We start from the raw sequence: 17,692 nt of genomic DNA on the forward strand, positions 1-17,692 counted from the left end.
CTATCTGTTGATACATTTTTTATTGTTCTAGAGTTAATCTGCTAGAAGCAGATTGTAATAATCTCACAGGCGGTATCGCGATTTAGCTGTCTTTAGCTTTAGCTGTCGCTAGCAAAAAATGACCATTAAAACGTTGCCGCGATTTTTTATATGTTGCGCAGAAACCCTTTCCTAACACACAGAACAAAAATTGCGATTCGTATTTGATTGTCGGTGACGCTACGATTTTGTAAAGCGACAGTGTGCACGCCCGCTGCGCGCTAGCCGTAGGCGGTACTCTCCAGCAGCTGGCGCCACGTTACGCAGCGCGTTACGGTCGCCAAAGGCGGACGCGATTCAGAGAAATCAAGTTAAAAACGCGGTTATGGCGCTGTTATGGCAGCTGTCGTGGTAAGCTCCAAGTTTGCACAGTACGTGCATACGCATTCCTCTCTGCGTGGGCTAATACTAACCCACTTGAGGCGAATGGAGAAAAATTTGTTCAAGATAAGCCTTATGTCTGGATACTTGTTCCTCACGTACCTCAGTGACCTCCTCAGTACCTCAGTCACGTACCTCTTAGCTTTTGTGAGTTTCTGGCCTCCTCCTTTAACGTGCACGACATCTCTTGATCTTGGGCTCTGAACTGTGCAGTCCAGCTCATCCACCGTATAAAAGCTCGTTGCTTTCGCCAAATCATCTTCCTTGAGAGCACTGCGCTCGTACGGGTCAGGCAATGCCCACACATATTTAACCGCGACCAACTTTCTGGGACTTCTTAATCATGTACCGGGTTGCCTTAGGAACGATTGCTTGGACGTCGCGCTTTGACATCGATGCAGGAAGGAGCGTAAGAATTTAGCATCGCTGTTGCAGTGACTTACTTGCTCGGTAGGCCATCCTAATATTTCCCAACAACACTGAGCACAGCTGGCAGTTGCTATTCGATGTACCGGGAAGGAAAACGTCGAACGCTGCTTCAATCTGTCGACGTGCCTTGACACCTAGAGCTTCCGAAATTTCGGAGTTATTTCTTTTCACGTACGATGTGGAGGTCTTCTTGCGCTTCCTCGCTGGTGTCACGGCGATGCCTTGCAACGTTATTAATCCATTGTTTTCATCAATCGCTTCGTCTTCCGTTGAAAACGGATCATCTTTCGTGGTGGTGTTGGATGACGTGGACGTTGAGGGCTGTTGTGACTCACATAACCTATGGAAGTTCACAACGCAGTTTTGGCACAGCATATCTGATTCCCGGGTATCACCTGCACCAAGTACAGCTTTCAGGGCGTCAACACCAATCCGAGTCACGCACTGGAAGTCCTTAGTACGACTCTTTTTTCTTATTGTGCTTATGCAAATAGTCTGCACAGTAGACCCGTTTGCTGCTCTAGGCAGAACTCATGTCTCATGCGGAAACGACAGGACTACAATGCGAGCCTGAAACAGCCGCAGCAAAACTTGAGTGGTGGCAATTTAGGCGCCGTTATTTATGTGGGTCAACCGCTTGATCCAGTCTTGACCAATTTTGGCGACGAGCGATATCTCTCAATATCCCCCGTCAAGGCCAGCTTTAGGTTGGTGCCTTTGAACACAAAAGCAGCGGCACTTGGAAGCCGCCAATCAGGTATCATCACCATTTGGTCAAAAAGGTTGGCCCGTGAGAAAGCTTTAGACATAAGGTTTCCCATGGTCTTGAGGAAACACGAACTCTGATGATATGTATCGATGGTGTCAGCGATTCGGATATGAGCCATAACCACGTTTTTAACTCGATTTCACTGAATCGCGTCCGCCCTTGGCGACCGTAACGCCGACCATCTGCGGGAGAGTACCCCCTAGGCGCAGCGCGTAGCGCGCGTGCACACTGCCACTTTACAAAATCGTAGCGTCACCGACAATCAAATACGAATCTAAATTTTTTTCTGTACGTTAGGAAAGGGTTTCTGCGCAACATATAAAAAAATCGCGGGAACTTTTTGATGGACGTTTTTTGCTAGCGCCGGCCGAAATTCAGCTAAATCGCGATACCGCCTGTGAGATTATTACAATCTATTTCTAGCAGATTAACTCTAGAACAATGAAAATGTATCAACAGATAGGGCATGCAATGACGAAATGAATGGTGTAGGTTTCATTATTCTCCGATAAACAGCGTTAGTACAGGAAGGCTCCGAAAAACGGCGTTTTTCGCGTCTTTTTCGTGTCGCGTCTTTTTCTTGTCTTATTCGTCGCGGCGTTTTTCGCGTCGGGCGCCGGCCGACGCTTCGATGAGGAATTTCAGTGGCAACCCACTTCTAGAAGTTGACTTCCTGAACACTGGCGAGGTGCGGGGAATCCATCTCAACATATGCGGGCTTAAGCCGGTCTATCGTTGATGGTGAACGTGAAGTATTTTGGAGTGCGGCTGACGACCAAGTAGGGGCCGCTATAAGGGGGCTGCAACAGCTTCTTCACAGAGTCTACCCGCACGAAAACGTGCGTGCATGTCAAGAGGTCATGATGTACATACACTTTAGTAGACGTGTATTGACGGTGCGGTACTGGCCTTAGTGTCTGAAACGTTGCTTTGAGGCGAGCAACATAACCCACTGGGTCGAGGTTGACATCCTTTGCTGATGTGAGGAATTCACCAGGGAGGCGTAAGGTTCTCCCATAGACAAGTTCGGCTACTGTGCACGCTAAGTCCGGTTTGAAGGCTGAGCGGAGTCCCAACAATATAATAGGAAGGGCTTCCGTCCAAGCTGTAGGGTTGGTATGTGCCTTCAGTGCAGTCTTGAGATGCCTGTGGAATCGCTCCACTAACCCGTTTGCCGCCGGATGATACGCAGTTGTGCGGATCCGCCGCGCTCCTAACAGGGAAGTAAGGAAGGTGAACAAAGATGACTCAAATTGTCGACCGCGATCTGTCGTGATGGTGGATGGTGCGCCGTAACGGGCGACCCACGTGTTCATGAATGTAGCGGCGACCGTTGTTGCTGTAATATCTGGCATTGGGGCCGCTCCTGGCCAGCGTCTAAAACGGTCTACCACTGTCAATAGGTAGCATTGACCTTGAGATGGCGGCAATGGACCCACAATATCCAAGTGTACTTTCTCGAAGCGGTCATCTGGTGGAAGGAATGGGTGAATCGGGGAGAACGTGTGCCGTTGGATTTTTGTTCGTTGGCACAATTGGCAGCTTCGGGTTCAGTGCTTTACTTGTGCCTCCATTCCGGGCCAAACGTAGCGGGCGCTGATAAGCTTTTGTGTTCCTCGTATTCCAGGATGTGATAGGCCATGTAGCGTGTCGAAAACAGCTCGACGTAGGCATCCTGGGACAAATGAGCGGGGTCTTCCGGTAGAGACATCGCAAACTGGCGTAGTGGCTGTTCCGGGAAGAAGTACCTTTTCGAAACGTAGTGATGTTGTAGGGTCGGTGAGAAGTTTAGTCAGTTCTTCATCAGAACTTTGTCCGGCCGCCAACGCTTCGGGGGTGAACAGGACTTCGGCATCAGGTGGATTATCTGAAGAAATGATGCTGATGCGGCTTAGTGCGTCAGCTACTGTGTTGTTGTGTCCGCTGACATGTCGAATATCGGTGGAAAATTCGGAAACAAACGTAAGCTGCCGAATCTCTCTAGGCGTATAGTTGTCACCCTTTGAAGTGAAGGCATGAGTCAGCGGCTTGTGGTCCGTATAAATTGTGAATATACGACCCTCAAGGAACGGGCGAAAATGCTTCACCGCGAGGTAAACTACAAGAAGTTCATGGGAGAACGCACTGTAACGTTGTTCTCTCCCCTTTAGCTTGCGCGAGAAAAAAGAAAGGGGCTGCCAAAGCTCCTTTATCTTCCGCTGAAGCACTGCGCCGACTGCCGACGCGGATGCGTCGACCATTAAGACTGTAGGCGCGTCGTGGCTAGGATGCACCAGTAAGGTGGCGTTGGCCAGGTCTTGCTTGATCTGCTTGAAAGCGTTAATGCTTGCTGGTGTCCAACAAAGAAGTCATTTTTGTCTGTTAGCCTGTGTCAAAAGACTTTCCAACGGAAGAATGGTTTTAGCGCAGTTCGGAACAAATCTTCTGTAAAAGTTCACAAGACCAAGAAACTCTCTGAGCTTGCGTGAAGATGTAGGTTGTGGGAACTCTTGTACCACCTTCACTTTGGTTGACAGAGGAGTGATTCCCAGATGGAGATGTGGTGGCCGAGGAAGCCGAGCTCTTCCACCCCAAACTTGCTTTTTATGGGGTTGATGACGATACCGAACTCCTCTAAGCGAGTCAAGAGCGTACGTAGGTGTTCTGCATGCTCTTGTGGTGAGGAGCTCGCAACGAGGAGGTCGTCAATATGAGCGAAAACGAAGGGTAGACCTCTAATAACTGAATCTATGAAACGTTGGAAGGTCTGTGCCGCGTTCCGCAGGCCAAATGGCATGCGCTGAAATTTCAATAGTCCAAATGGGGTTGAAAGTGCAGTCTTTGCAATGTCCTCATCTGCCACTGGTATCTGGTGGTACGCACGGATCATATCCACTTTCGAGAAACCTCGTGTGCCGTGTAAATTATTGGCGAAGTCTTGCATGTGCGGGATTGGATACCGATCCGGTGCGGTGACACGGTTCAGGGCTCTGTAATCTCCACATGGCCGCCAATCACCTGTTGTCTTTGGTACCAAATGTAGGGCCGAAGACCACGCGCTTGATGACGGTCTGATGATGCCTAGTTCGAGCATATGCTCGAACTCGTCCTTGGCGACTTTGAACTTTTCCGGACTCAGACGCCGAGGATGTACGTGGACCGGTGGTCCCGTGGTTATGATGTGGTGCACTACGTCGTGTTTGACCGGGGCCTTCCAGTTGGGGGGTCGAGTAAGCGTCGGAAACTCACGAAGAATGGCATCGTACTCATTTGTGGGGGCCAACCTGCGGATCGTCATGAAACTTGGGCTGGAGGCTGTTACTCCATGGACCCAAACTCTTGTAGTGGTGTCGATCAATCTTTTGCGGCTCATATCGACGAGTAGTCCGAAGTGAGCAAGAAAGTCTGCGCCGATTATGGCGTGGGGCACATTGGCTGAAACAAAGCTCCATCGGAAGGCGCGACGTAGGCCCAAGTTGAGCGTCACTAACTTCTCGCCGTACGTGATGATGGACGAACCATTGACCGCTTGCAGGCTGCTGCTGGGTGGACAGTGCTTCTTAGTTTCTTGAGAAGCGGGGATGACGCATACTTCGGCGCCGGTGTCGACCAGGAAACGAACACCAGTCTTACGGCCAGTAAGGCGGAAGAGTCGTTGACGACTGGAAACTGCGTCAGCATAACCGGTCGTCTTCAGTTGCTGACGCTCCCATTTTCCTGTCGTGTGCATGGTGGCTGACACTTACGCGCTTGGTTGCCAAAAGTTTGATGATACCAGCACTTATCAGGATTTGCCCGTTGCTGCCGGGGTGAGGGACTACGACGACGAAATCCCTGTCGGCGAGTGGTCGGGCTGCGAGGTCTTGAGCTTGCCGTATTTCGAAATCGAAAACTGGAAGCGACCAGTTTCGAGAGGCGACTAACTTCGTCGCGCAAGTCCTGAAAGTCCGACACTGATGGCACGACAGGCTGTGGTAGAGCTTCACACACTGTTGAAGGTGCAATGTCAATCATTTTATTTGCCATTTCGGCTAAGGCTTGCAGTGACACAGCCTCGGATGTGGTTGAGATCATGCACACTGTGTTTGGCAGATGCTGCAAGAATAGCTCCCTCAAGATGGAGTCGTCCAGCGTGGAGGCCTTGTCTCCCAATAACGGTTGCATGCGGCGAAGTGTGCTGTGACGGTTTGCGGTCTCCAAGAATTTCGGTGGTGAGGAGTTGACGAAGGCGCTCCTGCTCTGATGCCGTAGTACGTTTCGTAAGAGCAGTCTTCAAGGCTTCATAAGGATTGTCCGAGGAAGGGTCTGTGATGATATCCGTCACTTCGGCTGCTTCTCTGGGACCCAACGCTCCGACATGGTAGAACTTTGTACTCTGAACTGTGATGGCACGCAAGGCAAACTGAGCCTTGATGTTACGGGATCAGCAGTACGGGATCAGCAGCCAAAACGGTGGAATTTTCACGGCAATGTGGTGCAGACCTGGTGATGTAGTTTCTGTTGCGGGTCACCAATCTGTAGAAGGCAGCATGCTCGCACAAAGGCCAAGGTAGAAAAGATATTTATTGTTCTGGACCTCCCACAACACCTCGGTACAAAGCGCCAGCGCCCTCACAACAACAAGGAAAGTCGATCGGCACGTGTTGATAACACGGTAGCTATCAGACACTGATAATGGTGACGCCGCTACAACTTCATTGCTAACTGTGTATCATAACCCTCGAACGAGTGTTCTCCAACAGCTGGGTTGTCATGTGCTCCAGACACAAACGGATCCCATGATGACTGCCGAGACGGCAGCTCTGCATTGAACGGCGCAATACGGCGTCAAGTCTATCCGCGACACGTGTGGGTTGATGCTGACCTGGACAACGGCGCCCACGACACTTGGCGTCTCGTGCACAGACCGCTCTAAACTCCTGGAAGAATTGAGAAGTAAGTTGCTCGGGGAGACACGGCAGAAATTACCGTGGCAGCCCCATTGGCAATTCTCCTCCCGCGCCTCAGTTTAAGCTACGCGCGACCAGCGCGAGAGCCACCAGTTCTGGCTTTCGGACCATTCGGTCGTATTAAAAAGCTATATCTTATCCAGACTTGTTTGTCTCCTCAGTCAGCCCCATTGCCGATTCTTCTCGGAGCCTAAGTTTAAAGGAACTGTAAAGTGAATTTCAATCCAGGGTTATCTTATGATTTTATGAAAGCCTAGGAAGAGTACATCTCAGTTACGGAATATTTCTTTTTGAATCCCTTTTTTCTTTGAGTAATCGAATTTCAAAGATTGCATTCGAGCGCGAAGCTCGGTACTCCCTCAGCAACAACATTGAGTTGGCTCGTGTCGGCTACGGCTAGTCTCGCCTTTCTAATCCACCTCCGGGTCTGTGGCGAAGGCGTAATGTTGTTTTGAGAAAATGGAAAAATGGCTAGAAAGCAAGCGAGCTGGTGCAGATGATGGTTTTGAGGTCCACGTCGTGTGATGTCGATTTTTTCAAACTTGAATGACCTCGAGCTTGCGATAGTCCAGCAGTCACGCCCGCAAAACTTTTGTTCTTCCGAGTGCACGCGCTAGACGCAGCATGACACGACATCATCCGCAGAATCGTCGACGGAGGACGAATTACCGTCATTGCAGTCACCTGGCCGCCGTGGGAAACACTCTTCATGTGTAATGAAAATGTTGAGAACCTCGCAGCGGAAATATAGCATTGCTCTTTCGGTGCAGGTGTCCTTGCGGCAAATGCGTGCCGATGCCGACGGCAGAAGAATGCCTTTGTTGCCGCGAAATGAGAAGTTACTGAAGCAACGCATCGGTTGCATTTGAAGAAACCCGTACATTGATATACTCTGGCTGAACACTGAGTTGCTCCAGGTATGCTCCTGCTACGTGAGAGAAAGCGACGAGTACGCTGTTATCAGGAACAGCAAAGTGAAGAAGTGAGTTCATTCATGTGTGCCTTCAGTTTGTTATTAGTAAATAATTTTACGCTGTCCATGGTACATGCAGGAAGTTTCGGTACGTTGCCTACAAGCAGTTTACCAGGTGGCTCTGGGCACCATTAGGAAAGCACTGCAGAAAAGTCCTCGAAGCATGTGCTGTACATGCCATAATAGAAAACTTTCCTTCTGTAGCATACAAAGGTTTTTGCCTTTTTGATGTGTGATGCAGTAGGTGCTGTTTGACCATGTGTATGTTACCGCTTTCACTGAGATGAAGCTCTCACTTTTCTTTCAGGCGTTTGTAGGCAGCATTGAATGCCTCCCATCTTGACAGAGGCACACTGGATGGTTTGGTCGTGAACACTGCTTGATCACAGCAGTACCCCTTTCATGCACAATAGAGGTCTGCCGTATACCCTTCTGAAATAACCAGAGAGCCCCTACACAGTAAAATACATTCTACAGACATCAAAGCTTGTAATTTTGCTTTATTGAACACTGTGCTGATGAATGAGCATACAAGTGATAGCAGTAAACAAGCAAACGATGAAGGAGAACATTCCCATAGTGTGTTCACATCAATTTGCAAGTGCTACCTCGCACCAACGAGTAACGCAATATATGTATGCTTTTTTATCTTCTGTTCAGTGCACAGGTGTTTGCCACAAACAAGTTCCAGTCCATATGCTCTAAGAGAACATAGGCAATCACCTTGCCTATAAAACATCTCGAATTCATGACTTTATCAGTAGAAGAAGGCCTCAGGTGGGGTCATGCCAATGGCATCAACAGAGACATCCCTATCGTTGACAAAAATTTTAGACCTTTTCTGTGCACATCCATCTTTGCAACACTTTCTCAATTTCTTATTATAAATTTCCCATGTTTTCCCTCATACCAGTCCAATTGCAGTCATTGGTGCGGGCTCAGCCCTTTTGAAGCCCGCTACTATTTTACTGTAGCTCACATCCTTGCAAGTTGTTGGTGTTTCACTCAGGAGGAGATCTACATCCTCTGCGAAGATAAGATATGGTCATGGCTAAGTAATCGTAATCTTTATTTAGTCAATATGGCATAAATGTACACAAAGCGGGGCTGTGAGGGCAAGCCCTGTCTTCCCTATGCTCTTTATAGCGAAACAGGATCCTTCATGGCTGTCATGGATGTTGAAAGCGGGCCGTGTCAAACCTAGACACATTATCACGAAGCTTGTATACACTGTTTCCTGAATGACAGCTCATTTGTATACGTAAGCTCATGCTTCTCCACATGCTAAGCAGAAGCTCTGCATTTCCCTCAGAACTGGAACTACACCTGTAAAGGTGGTTACAAGTATGCTGCACTCACGGGTTTAGCTCAGCACATGCACGGGGCTTGACCGCAGCTTCAAACATGGCCACTAAGCATTCCCGAGCGTGGCTATTGCATATTGCAATCATTCAGACAAACATCATTTGTCTCATGTACAAGCTTGTTCATTTTACCTTTTACTACATGTACCGTTTATGTCATTGTTGCAGATAGAATTATTGTAACAGAAAGTTCAGCTACGCAAAGCCTGTGTGCCTTGTTTTGTATTATTTTTTCGTGCCCTAAATACTTTCTAACAAGAATATGGATTTCCTCCTCACTACCTTCTTTGTTTCCTTTCTCTAATGTACATCAGTATAAATATCTGTACCATGTGTGTCTGTATCATGCCTAATAACGGACGGACTCTATTCGAAAGCTTGTGTTTCAGTGAGATTATTTGAATGTTTCAGTCTCTTATGGCCGTGAGTTCTGATAATCGTACCTGTGTCGCGAAAGGGAGCCTGCGACCTTTCTGGTAGGTGTTGTAGGTGAGGTTTGTTGAGGTGACTTTAATATTAATCAGCTCGAGTAACCAGGGAACCTGGTCAACAGCACAAGGTGTCATTTAAACCTGTGAAAACATAAGCCGTTATGAATTCACACCTTCGCTGCACTGGTCCCATCGAAAAGGATTGTGCCAGACAGCAAGATGTTCCCCGCAGCCATCTTGTTCACTTCTGGATGACGTTTGCAAGATAAATTGTGTCCACTTGGGCACTCGTCTTTTGTGGTGAGAAGCGCGACGCGAACATCTGTGCCCACTTTGTGAGATGCACCTGAAGTTCTGAATATGATGCACGTTTGATGTACTTCTTCCGGTCTGGTGAAGCAGAGGGCACAACACTGCAAAGTAGAAGAGCTTTTAGTATCTGCAAACTTGTATCAGCAGGCCATTCAAAACTGATGTCTTTAGATTTCCAGAATGACTCAACAGCTGGTTCCACCAGTGCTGCACATATTGTCATATCATGCACCTGCAAGAAATGCAGAAGTTAAAATGTTCAACAAAACAAGAGCTTGACTCACCTGTGAGCATGACTGCGTATGGACAGTAGACGTTGAATTCATCACTGGATAAAGGTTGAGAGGTGTTGACGGTAAATCATGCGTTTGCACGCCTTTACTTCCGAGTTTCACATTCTTGTCAGTCACGATGGAACCCTGTGTCGCTGATATGAATGAAGAATACCGTCAGTATCTATAGCGCATAATTTATTTGACACATATATTCTCCTGCGAGAGCTCGGCTCCCCAGGGGAAGGGGGATATCGCGTTTGGTACATTACGCAGCGTAGGCATCACAAAAATCGATTTGAATTTGAAGTGAGCCACATATATGTATTATTCCGGTGTGTCGGTAAATACATACCTCGTGTGCACTGGTGTTCGCATCGTCACACGTCACAAGGTGAAACACTGGTGTCGGGACTGCGGTCCGTTTGAGAAGTTTTCGACCGTCCGCTGCTAAAATTTCGTACGACTCGTCAGAGAAATGGGTTGAGCAAATACGCCGTGGCTCACGAATGTCTTGACCAAGCGCTTGCAACAACTTTCGTTTACGTGCATTTTCCGTTGGAATCTTGTGGTACACAACGTCCCTTGTCGAAAGAGCACACTTGGTGTATCCCCGAACATTACAGTAGATACCTGGTATCGCTGTCAGATGAAGCTTTGTTCAATTTCGGCTGGAAATTAACCTTTTTGCGTACACAAACCTCGCAAGGCCGCGATACACGCCGTCGCCGTGCGATATGGTTGGGAGGAGAGCAAACAGAGGGCGCTGACCGCGCTGACAGTATTTTGGGATACTGTTTCTTCGATATTTTGAACAATTGTCCCAGTAATTCTTGTAATTCTAAAAGTAGTGTTTATTGGAGATTAGTAGCCGGTCATTAGCTTGTAGCGGCCGCTGGACAACGACGAGGATGACCACCGCGTCTGGAGCACCCGCTTCTCAGTTCCACCGGCGCGGCCATGGAGATAGGCTACCGTCATCGCCTCTCCGTGGCATACCATCATCGCCGGTCGGGACTCATGTAGAGACATACCATCGTCCTCTACAAGTTTGTGTATTACTTAGGTATCACGTGACGGGAGTACTCCCATCATGACTTTTTTAGCTGTTGCGGGGCTCAACCTACCGTCCGATTTAATTTTTCTAATGTTTGCTGAGTAATAACTAACGCGCTTTGAGTGCTTAGGATCTATGTGAGGCATCACACAGGCAAACACTACCAGGTCGCACACAGTAACAGGGGGGTCAAATCAAACAGGGGGGGCCGGTCGGGACTCATGTAGGGGAACACCACCTCCTCTACATTTGGTGGCCCGAACTACGAAAACCTCAGTTCGGTAAACAATTAGGCCTTTTACCATCCCAAGTTTTGCAACAGCTTCACCGGCATGGTGCTGAACATCCCATCCTGGAAGCCTCCCGGCCCAACGACACCCTGGGTTCTGCCAACAGCCGACCATTCAACTGCGACTCGTCTCCTTCGGACCGTCTGATCCACACGCCATGACCTGGTCAAATTTCCAAAGGCTTCCTCTGCTCCCTAAGACCACAGGTGTACTGCAGACGCTAAATTGCAAAGCATGTTCTTCCGGCATACACGCGCTTCACAGATGGAGCCGCCTTCACTCCTGCCGCATCTCGGCACTCTTCACCACACCCAACGCTTTTCACTGCCGGCCGCGACACTCGAGCCTTGCGCTCACCTGCTGGTCGCGGCAGTCGCGGCAGCCTATGCCACGGCACGCTTCAGCCGGCGTCTCGGCGTCTCACCACGGCTCGCATAGCCTCGCCTCACTCACTTAACCTGGGACTCTCGAGCTTCGGCTCCCGTGCCGGTCGCGGCACCCCAGGACCACGACACCGAGCGCCTCACTCTCTCCCGCTCGTCTCTACCTGACGGATCGTTGTTCCCGTCCTCACCATCTGTGACATGTCGCCAACGTGTGCCGTGCCATGCACCTGTTCAACCATGCACGTCTACCACGGTCGCCCTCAACTGCAGCCTTTCCCAGGCGCGTTACCTGGACTCCAGCTCTTGTGATGCGTCCACAACGCATCTGACGGCAGGGGGACCCTTGTAGCGGTCGCTGGACAACCACGAGGATGGCCACCGCGTCTGGAGCACCCGCTTCTCAGTTCCACTGGCGCGGCCATGGAGATAAGCCACCGTCATCGCCTCTCCGTGGCATACCATCATCGCCGGTCGGGACTCATGTAGAGAAATACCATCGTCCTCTACAAGTTCATTGTGTATTACTTAGGTATCAAGTGATGGGAGTACTCCCATCACGACTTTTTTGGCTGTTACGCGGCTCAACCTACCGTCCGATTTAATTTTTCTAATGTATGCTGTGTAATAACTAACGCGCTTTGGGTGCTTAGGCTCTATGTGAGGCATCACACAGGCAAACACTACCAGGTCGCACACAGTAACAGGGGGATCAAATTTCACTTTACAGTTCCTTTAAGCAACGCGCGACCAGCGCGAGAGCCGCCAGTTCTGCTCTTGCTTTCGGACAGCTCAGTCATATAAAAAAGCTACATTCTCCAGACTAGTTTGTCGTCTCAGTCACAACATACCCTTGAACGTTTACCTCTGAAATATCCCGCGGCCGCAACGAGTTGTGCAGCTGCTTGAGGTTGTCTGGAGTTTGCGACTGGAGTTTATATCGGGAGTTGTTGACAGTTGCTTCCCTTAGCGAATGCAACAACTCAGGGAAAAGAGGCGCTGGCGTGCTGGTGTGGTGTAGTGGTAGCATATCTGACCGGAAATCAGAAGACCCAGGTTCGATTCCTGGCGTCAGCGCCTCTTTTCCCTGAGTTGTTGCATTCGTTAATTTGCTGCTCATAACCTGCTCTCGTAGAGATACCAGTGCTTATTGTCGGGATCAACTGCCCCTGACCTGAGGGGGCACAATCAGCACAAACCGAAATTGTGGAAACTGGAGATCTCTCAGGCAGCGAATCCCTTGTGTCCATTGTGATAGCTTTGACGTGAGCTGAAAAGTGTCTAATTACTTAATTACTACAGGGTTTCCCGCTCATTTTAATCACTTTGTGAAATTATTAATCTAGGCGCCAGACTAAATAATTTCCCTGCCAAAGTTTTAATCCAGGTGCCACACATTTTAATCCGGGCGCCAAATCAAATAATCTCCGTGCAAAAATTTTAATCCGCGTGCCGCATCATTTAATCCGCGCGACATTTATCTTAGTCCACCAATGAAATAAATTGCTGGCAAGTGTATTTGATGATGCGACAGCTCCAGATGACTTTGTTTTCAGGAAATTTGTTTAATATTTTTGATTTTCCTGACAGGAGAGCGTCTCCTAAGAACACAGCTTCCTTCCACACAACATATCCTTGCGACGAAGGCAACTGATTATAAATGTAGGTTAAATAATTATGTAAACAACAAGCAGAAGGAGAAAATGGTGACGGGATCATGGCTGTCCTGTGACTCTGAGCATGAACACAAACCATTGGACGATGGCTCTGGCCTGGTAGTGTTTGATTTACTTTGAGCCGAGCATATGTAATGTGGAAAGCACTCTATAGTCAGGGAAGAACACTGTCGTGTCTTGCACGTATTCGAAACAATTTGTTGGAAATTAAGGAAATACATAACACAAAGAACACCACGAAGTACAGTTTTCTTAGCCGTGCTATCGCAACGACGGAGAGATCACATATCGCTGCTTTCAAGAGCAGCTGACACAAACTTAAAATTATTGCGGCCGTAGGCCGCGCAGGCCACACGCAGGACCTTTTGGATGGCATCTTGCGCAGCAGAGGTCAGCATAGCCTTTCGCTTTTCTGTGGTGCGTGGAGGAGTTTCTAGCAGTTGGTCTCTTCTTTCTCTCATAAAAGTTTACATTGCAGTTTAAAGTGCACAGTTTATATTTCGCGAATATTTTTTCAATAGGGTTGAAGAATGGACTGTACGGAGGCACGTTCTTCGTTACGTGCGTTTCTTGCAGACGGGCTTTATGCGCACGCTTGTGACATGGAGCGTTAGCGAATATAAAAACCGCATTTGCTTCACGTTCAAGTTGCACGACAGCGCGAGACGCATCTTGGAGAAATTCGTTAAAGGTGAGCCAGCTGACGCGCTCTACAAGTCTCCATAGCAATAGGCCGTTGGCTGACATACAAGCGAGGACGTTTATATTCACCCCCTTTGTGCTTCTTCTCTTCTCCACAGCAGGCGCCCCTCGCTTGGACCTGCCGAAGCTTCGTGAACACTAGACGCTCAGGTTCGTTTCGTCTATACAGGGTGTCCCACAAAACGTGTAATTGAATTATAATAAAAAAACCACGCCACCTAGAATCATGCGGTCAACGGCATTTGTTCTTATTAGGTTTTTGCCACCACCTCCTGATGTGAATGTCATGTATCGTAAGTTTAATTGTGTAAATATTTGCGAACTGAACTCGGAAATTTGCAAAGTAGAGGTCACTTTTTTACCCCACCAATGTGAAGAGTGTGCCGAATTTAGTCAAATTAATGATAATTGACATTGACATTCACGCGCTATCCCATCGGAAAAAATAGCCGAACATCATGCTTTTCGGAGCACCGGACCATAACGCGCGATGACTTTTTGAGCACTCAGTCCGACGAAAGGAGGTTCCAAACCCAGCCTACAGAGTGATAGTGAGAAAAGGTATCAGTTCGTGAAATTGGGAGAAGGAAAGTGGTCCCAGCGAAAGTCAGACGCGATAAGCCATGCCTGTGTAGAGCGAGAAAAGAGGCGACCAGGCTCTACTGAGGTTGATGGGTTTAATGACGGTTAATGGCGATGAACCGAAAACGAAAGCTCAGGTCGCGCGCAATGCTGTGCGTAACCAATGACGGTGCTGGGGATGAGGATGACACATGGTGGAGGAAGTCGGCGCCAAGAATTGCGAAAGTGATGCTCAAAGTGCGCCAAGAAATTGTCGGCGATGGTAAAAAACCAACGAAATACTCTTCGCAGGCCGAGGTCAAGGGTGACGGAGCGTTGGCCGTAAGTTGATATGCTCGACTTGTTGACGGCCTGCAAAGCCGAGCCTGGACGTCGGTGGCGTTTTTCTGCGGGGGTTGGTGGAACGACGCTGATGTCAGCCCCGGTATCCACTAGGAAGCGACAGCCGGACACGCGGTCCGTGATCCGGAAGAGCAGGCTGTTGTCGCCCCCAGCCATGCCAGCCGTTAATGGTTGGGGGAGCGTTTCCCGGCCACGAGCAAGTGGCCTGGCAGTTTCTTGCGGCATCTTCGAATTTACGATGGTACCAGCAGAACTGGTGCTGAGAGGGCGAAGGAGACCGGTAACGGGATGGTGAGCAGCGACGGCAAAACGAGCGCCGCGGGGAACGTGGTCGCTGGGCGGGAATGGCGTCCACCCGGTTCGCCAGGGCCGCCACCGTAGTCTGCAGTTGCTGGAGCGACGTGCTGATCTCATTGATGGCAACGTCCACAGGGGGAGAAGAGCTGCGGGGAACCAGAGCGGCAACGGCTCCTGGCGGTGGGAGGCCAGCGAAATCCAGAATGCGGTCCGCCATCTTCGCCAAGTCATCCAGGCGGGAATTTTCGCCGGCGGCCAAGATCATGCGTGCATTGTGGGGTAAACGTTGTAAGAAAAGTTGGCGTAGTATTGAATCGTCCGTGGTAGGGTTGCCAGCGAGGTCGCGCATGCGGCGTAGTAGCTGTGTGGGCTGCCGATCGCCGATCTCTTCACTGTTGAGAAGCTGCTGCGAACGACACTCCTCAGAAGCAGACGTACGGCGAATCAACTCATACCTTAAGGTGTCATAGGGCAACTCGGCATGAGGATGGATGATTACATCGCGGACTTCCGCCGCAGCCTCGGGAGGAAGGTTTGCGATGGCGTAGCCAAACCTTGATGCCTGAGATGTGAGGTGACGTCTGTCGAAGAGAACCTACGCCTGCGCGACCCACAGCTGAGGGTCTGAGATGGAGAAAGGCGGCAGGCGAAGCGGTGCCACAGGCCACAACTCAGGACACGTGGCTGTGTTCTCAGCTCGACGTGGACGAAATTGCTAAAAACGTGCACCCCAGCCCTTTACAGTGCACCCTGCCGGTATAACTGGGTGGCTGGACCCACGTCACCAAGTAATCAGTCAGCCAAGACGCTTTGCTGTGTTCCCAGCGCGACAAATACGAAACTGCTAAAAACGGGCAGACCAGCCCTTTAAAGTGCACACTGCGTGTAGGTGGGTCGATGGAACCATATCACCAAGTAATCAGTCAGCTCAGGACGCTTTGCTCTGTTCCCGACGTGGCATAGACGAAATTGCTAAAAGCGGGCACATCAGCCCTTTAAAGTGCACCCTGCCGGTAGCTGGATCGCTGGAACCATATCACTAGTGCCTTCATAATTTGCCCACGTCTCGTAAGCGTCATTTAACCTCATTTCTGAATGCACTCACACTGACCTCACACCCCTCAGGCCTCACCAGTGACTCCACTCACACAGACCTGGCGCCGCTCAGACCTCGTGAGTGCACTCACAGGAGGTCTCATGAGGGGCAAAACCTCATGAGTGCACTCACAGGAGATTTCGTGAGGGTAAGACCTCATGAGTGCACTCACAGGAGACCTCATGAGGGTAAGAACCTCATGAGTGCACACACGGATGGCTCGATCGCGGGCTTGCCCTCACTCAACCTCACCTCAAAGGCGTGAGGTGAGGGTGAGGGGCACTCATGAGGGCCCTCATGAGTGAGTTCGCCCAGCTATGGATTGCAGACGCCCACTTCGCAGACGAACGAAAGGTTTGCAGATTCACCTTCAACGAATTTCTCCAAGATGCGTCGCGCGCTGTCGTGCAACTTGAACCTGAAGCAAATGCAGCTTTTATATTCAATAACGCTCCATATCACGAGCGTGAAGCCCGTCTCCAAGAAACGCACTTCACGAAGTACTTGCCTTCGTGCAGTCTAGTCTTCAACCTTATCGAAGACATGTTTGCGAAGTTGAAACTGTGCGTGGAGGCTTTTCTCAGAGAAGGAAGAGACCAACTGCTAGAAACTCCTGCAGGCACTACAAAAAAGGAGCACCGAAAGCCTATGCTGACCTCTGCTGCGCAAGCTGCCACGCAAAAGGTCCTGCGTGTGGACTGCGCGCCTACTACCGCAATAATTTTAAGTTCGTGTCAGCTGCTCATGAAGGCAGCGATATGTGATCGCTCCGTAGTTGCGATAGCAACTACCCCTCACGGTGAACTATACTGCATGGTTTTCTTTGTGTTATTTATTTCCTTAATTTCACTGAGTAAATTGTTTCGGATACGTGCAAGACCCGACAGTGTTCTTCCCTGACTATAGAGTGCTTTCCACATTACATATTCCCGGCTCAAAGTAAATCAAACACTACCGGGCCAGAAACATCGTCCGATGGTTTGTGTTCATGCTCAGAGTCACACGACAGCCATAATACCGTCACCATTTTCTCCTTCTGCTTGTTGTTTGCATAATTATTTAACCTACATTTATAATCAGTTGCCTTCGTCACAAGGATATGTTGTGTGGAAGGAAGTTGTGTTCTTAGAAGACGCGCTCCTGTCAGGAAAATCAAAAATATTAAACAAATTTTCTCCAAACAAAGTCATTTGGAGCTGCCGCATCATCAAATACACTTGCCAGCAATTTATTTCGTCGGTGGATTAAATGATGCAGCACGCGGTTTAAAATTTTTGCACGCAGATTATTTGACTTGGCGCCCGGATTAAAAATTTTGGGTCGGATTAAATGGCATGGCACCTGGATTAAAACTTTGGCCGGTGGATTA

At 49.3% G+C, this 17,692-nt stretch overlaps 1 protein-coding gene and 1 non-coding gene across 2 annotated transcripts; one reads left to right on the forward strand and one right to left on the reverse strand.

Annotated features, from left to right (window-relative positions):
- The first annotated feature begins 12,634 nt into the window (after positions 1 to 12,634).
- Trnas-gga (transfer RNA serine (anticodon GGA)) lies at positions 12,635 to 12,705 on the forward strand. The gene has a single exon. It is a non-coding gene; the product is annotated as a tRNA-Ser (tRNA).
- A 1,807-nt stretch (positions 12,706 to 14,512) lies between these two features.
- LOC135367516 (uncharacterized) lies at positions 14,513 to 16,622 on the reverse strand. The gene is made up of 3 exons (XM_064600815.1): positions 16,576 to 16,622; positions 15,168 to 15,808; positions 14,513 to 14,544 (listed from the first exon to the last, which is right to left on the reverse strand). Exons 1-3 carry the CDS (start codon positions 16,620 to 16,622, stop codon positions 14,513 to 14,515), a joined length of 720 nt encoding a protein of 239 aa, XP_064456885.1.
- Positions 16,623 to 17,692: the final 1,070 nt, after the last annotated feature.

The sequence above is a fragment of the Ornithodoros turicata genome, chromosome 8 (assembly GCF_037126465.1).
Source record: "Ornithodoros turicata isolate Travis chromosome 8, ASM3712646v1, whole genome shotgun sequence".
In the NCBI taxonomy this organism is placed as follows: domain Eukaryota; kingdom Metazoa; phylum Arthropoda; class Arachnida; order Ixodida; family Argasidae; genus Ornithodoros; species Ornithodoros turicata.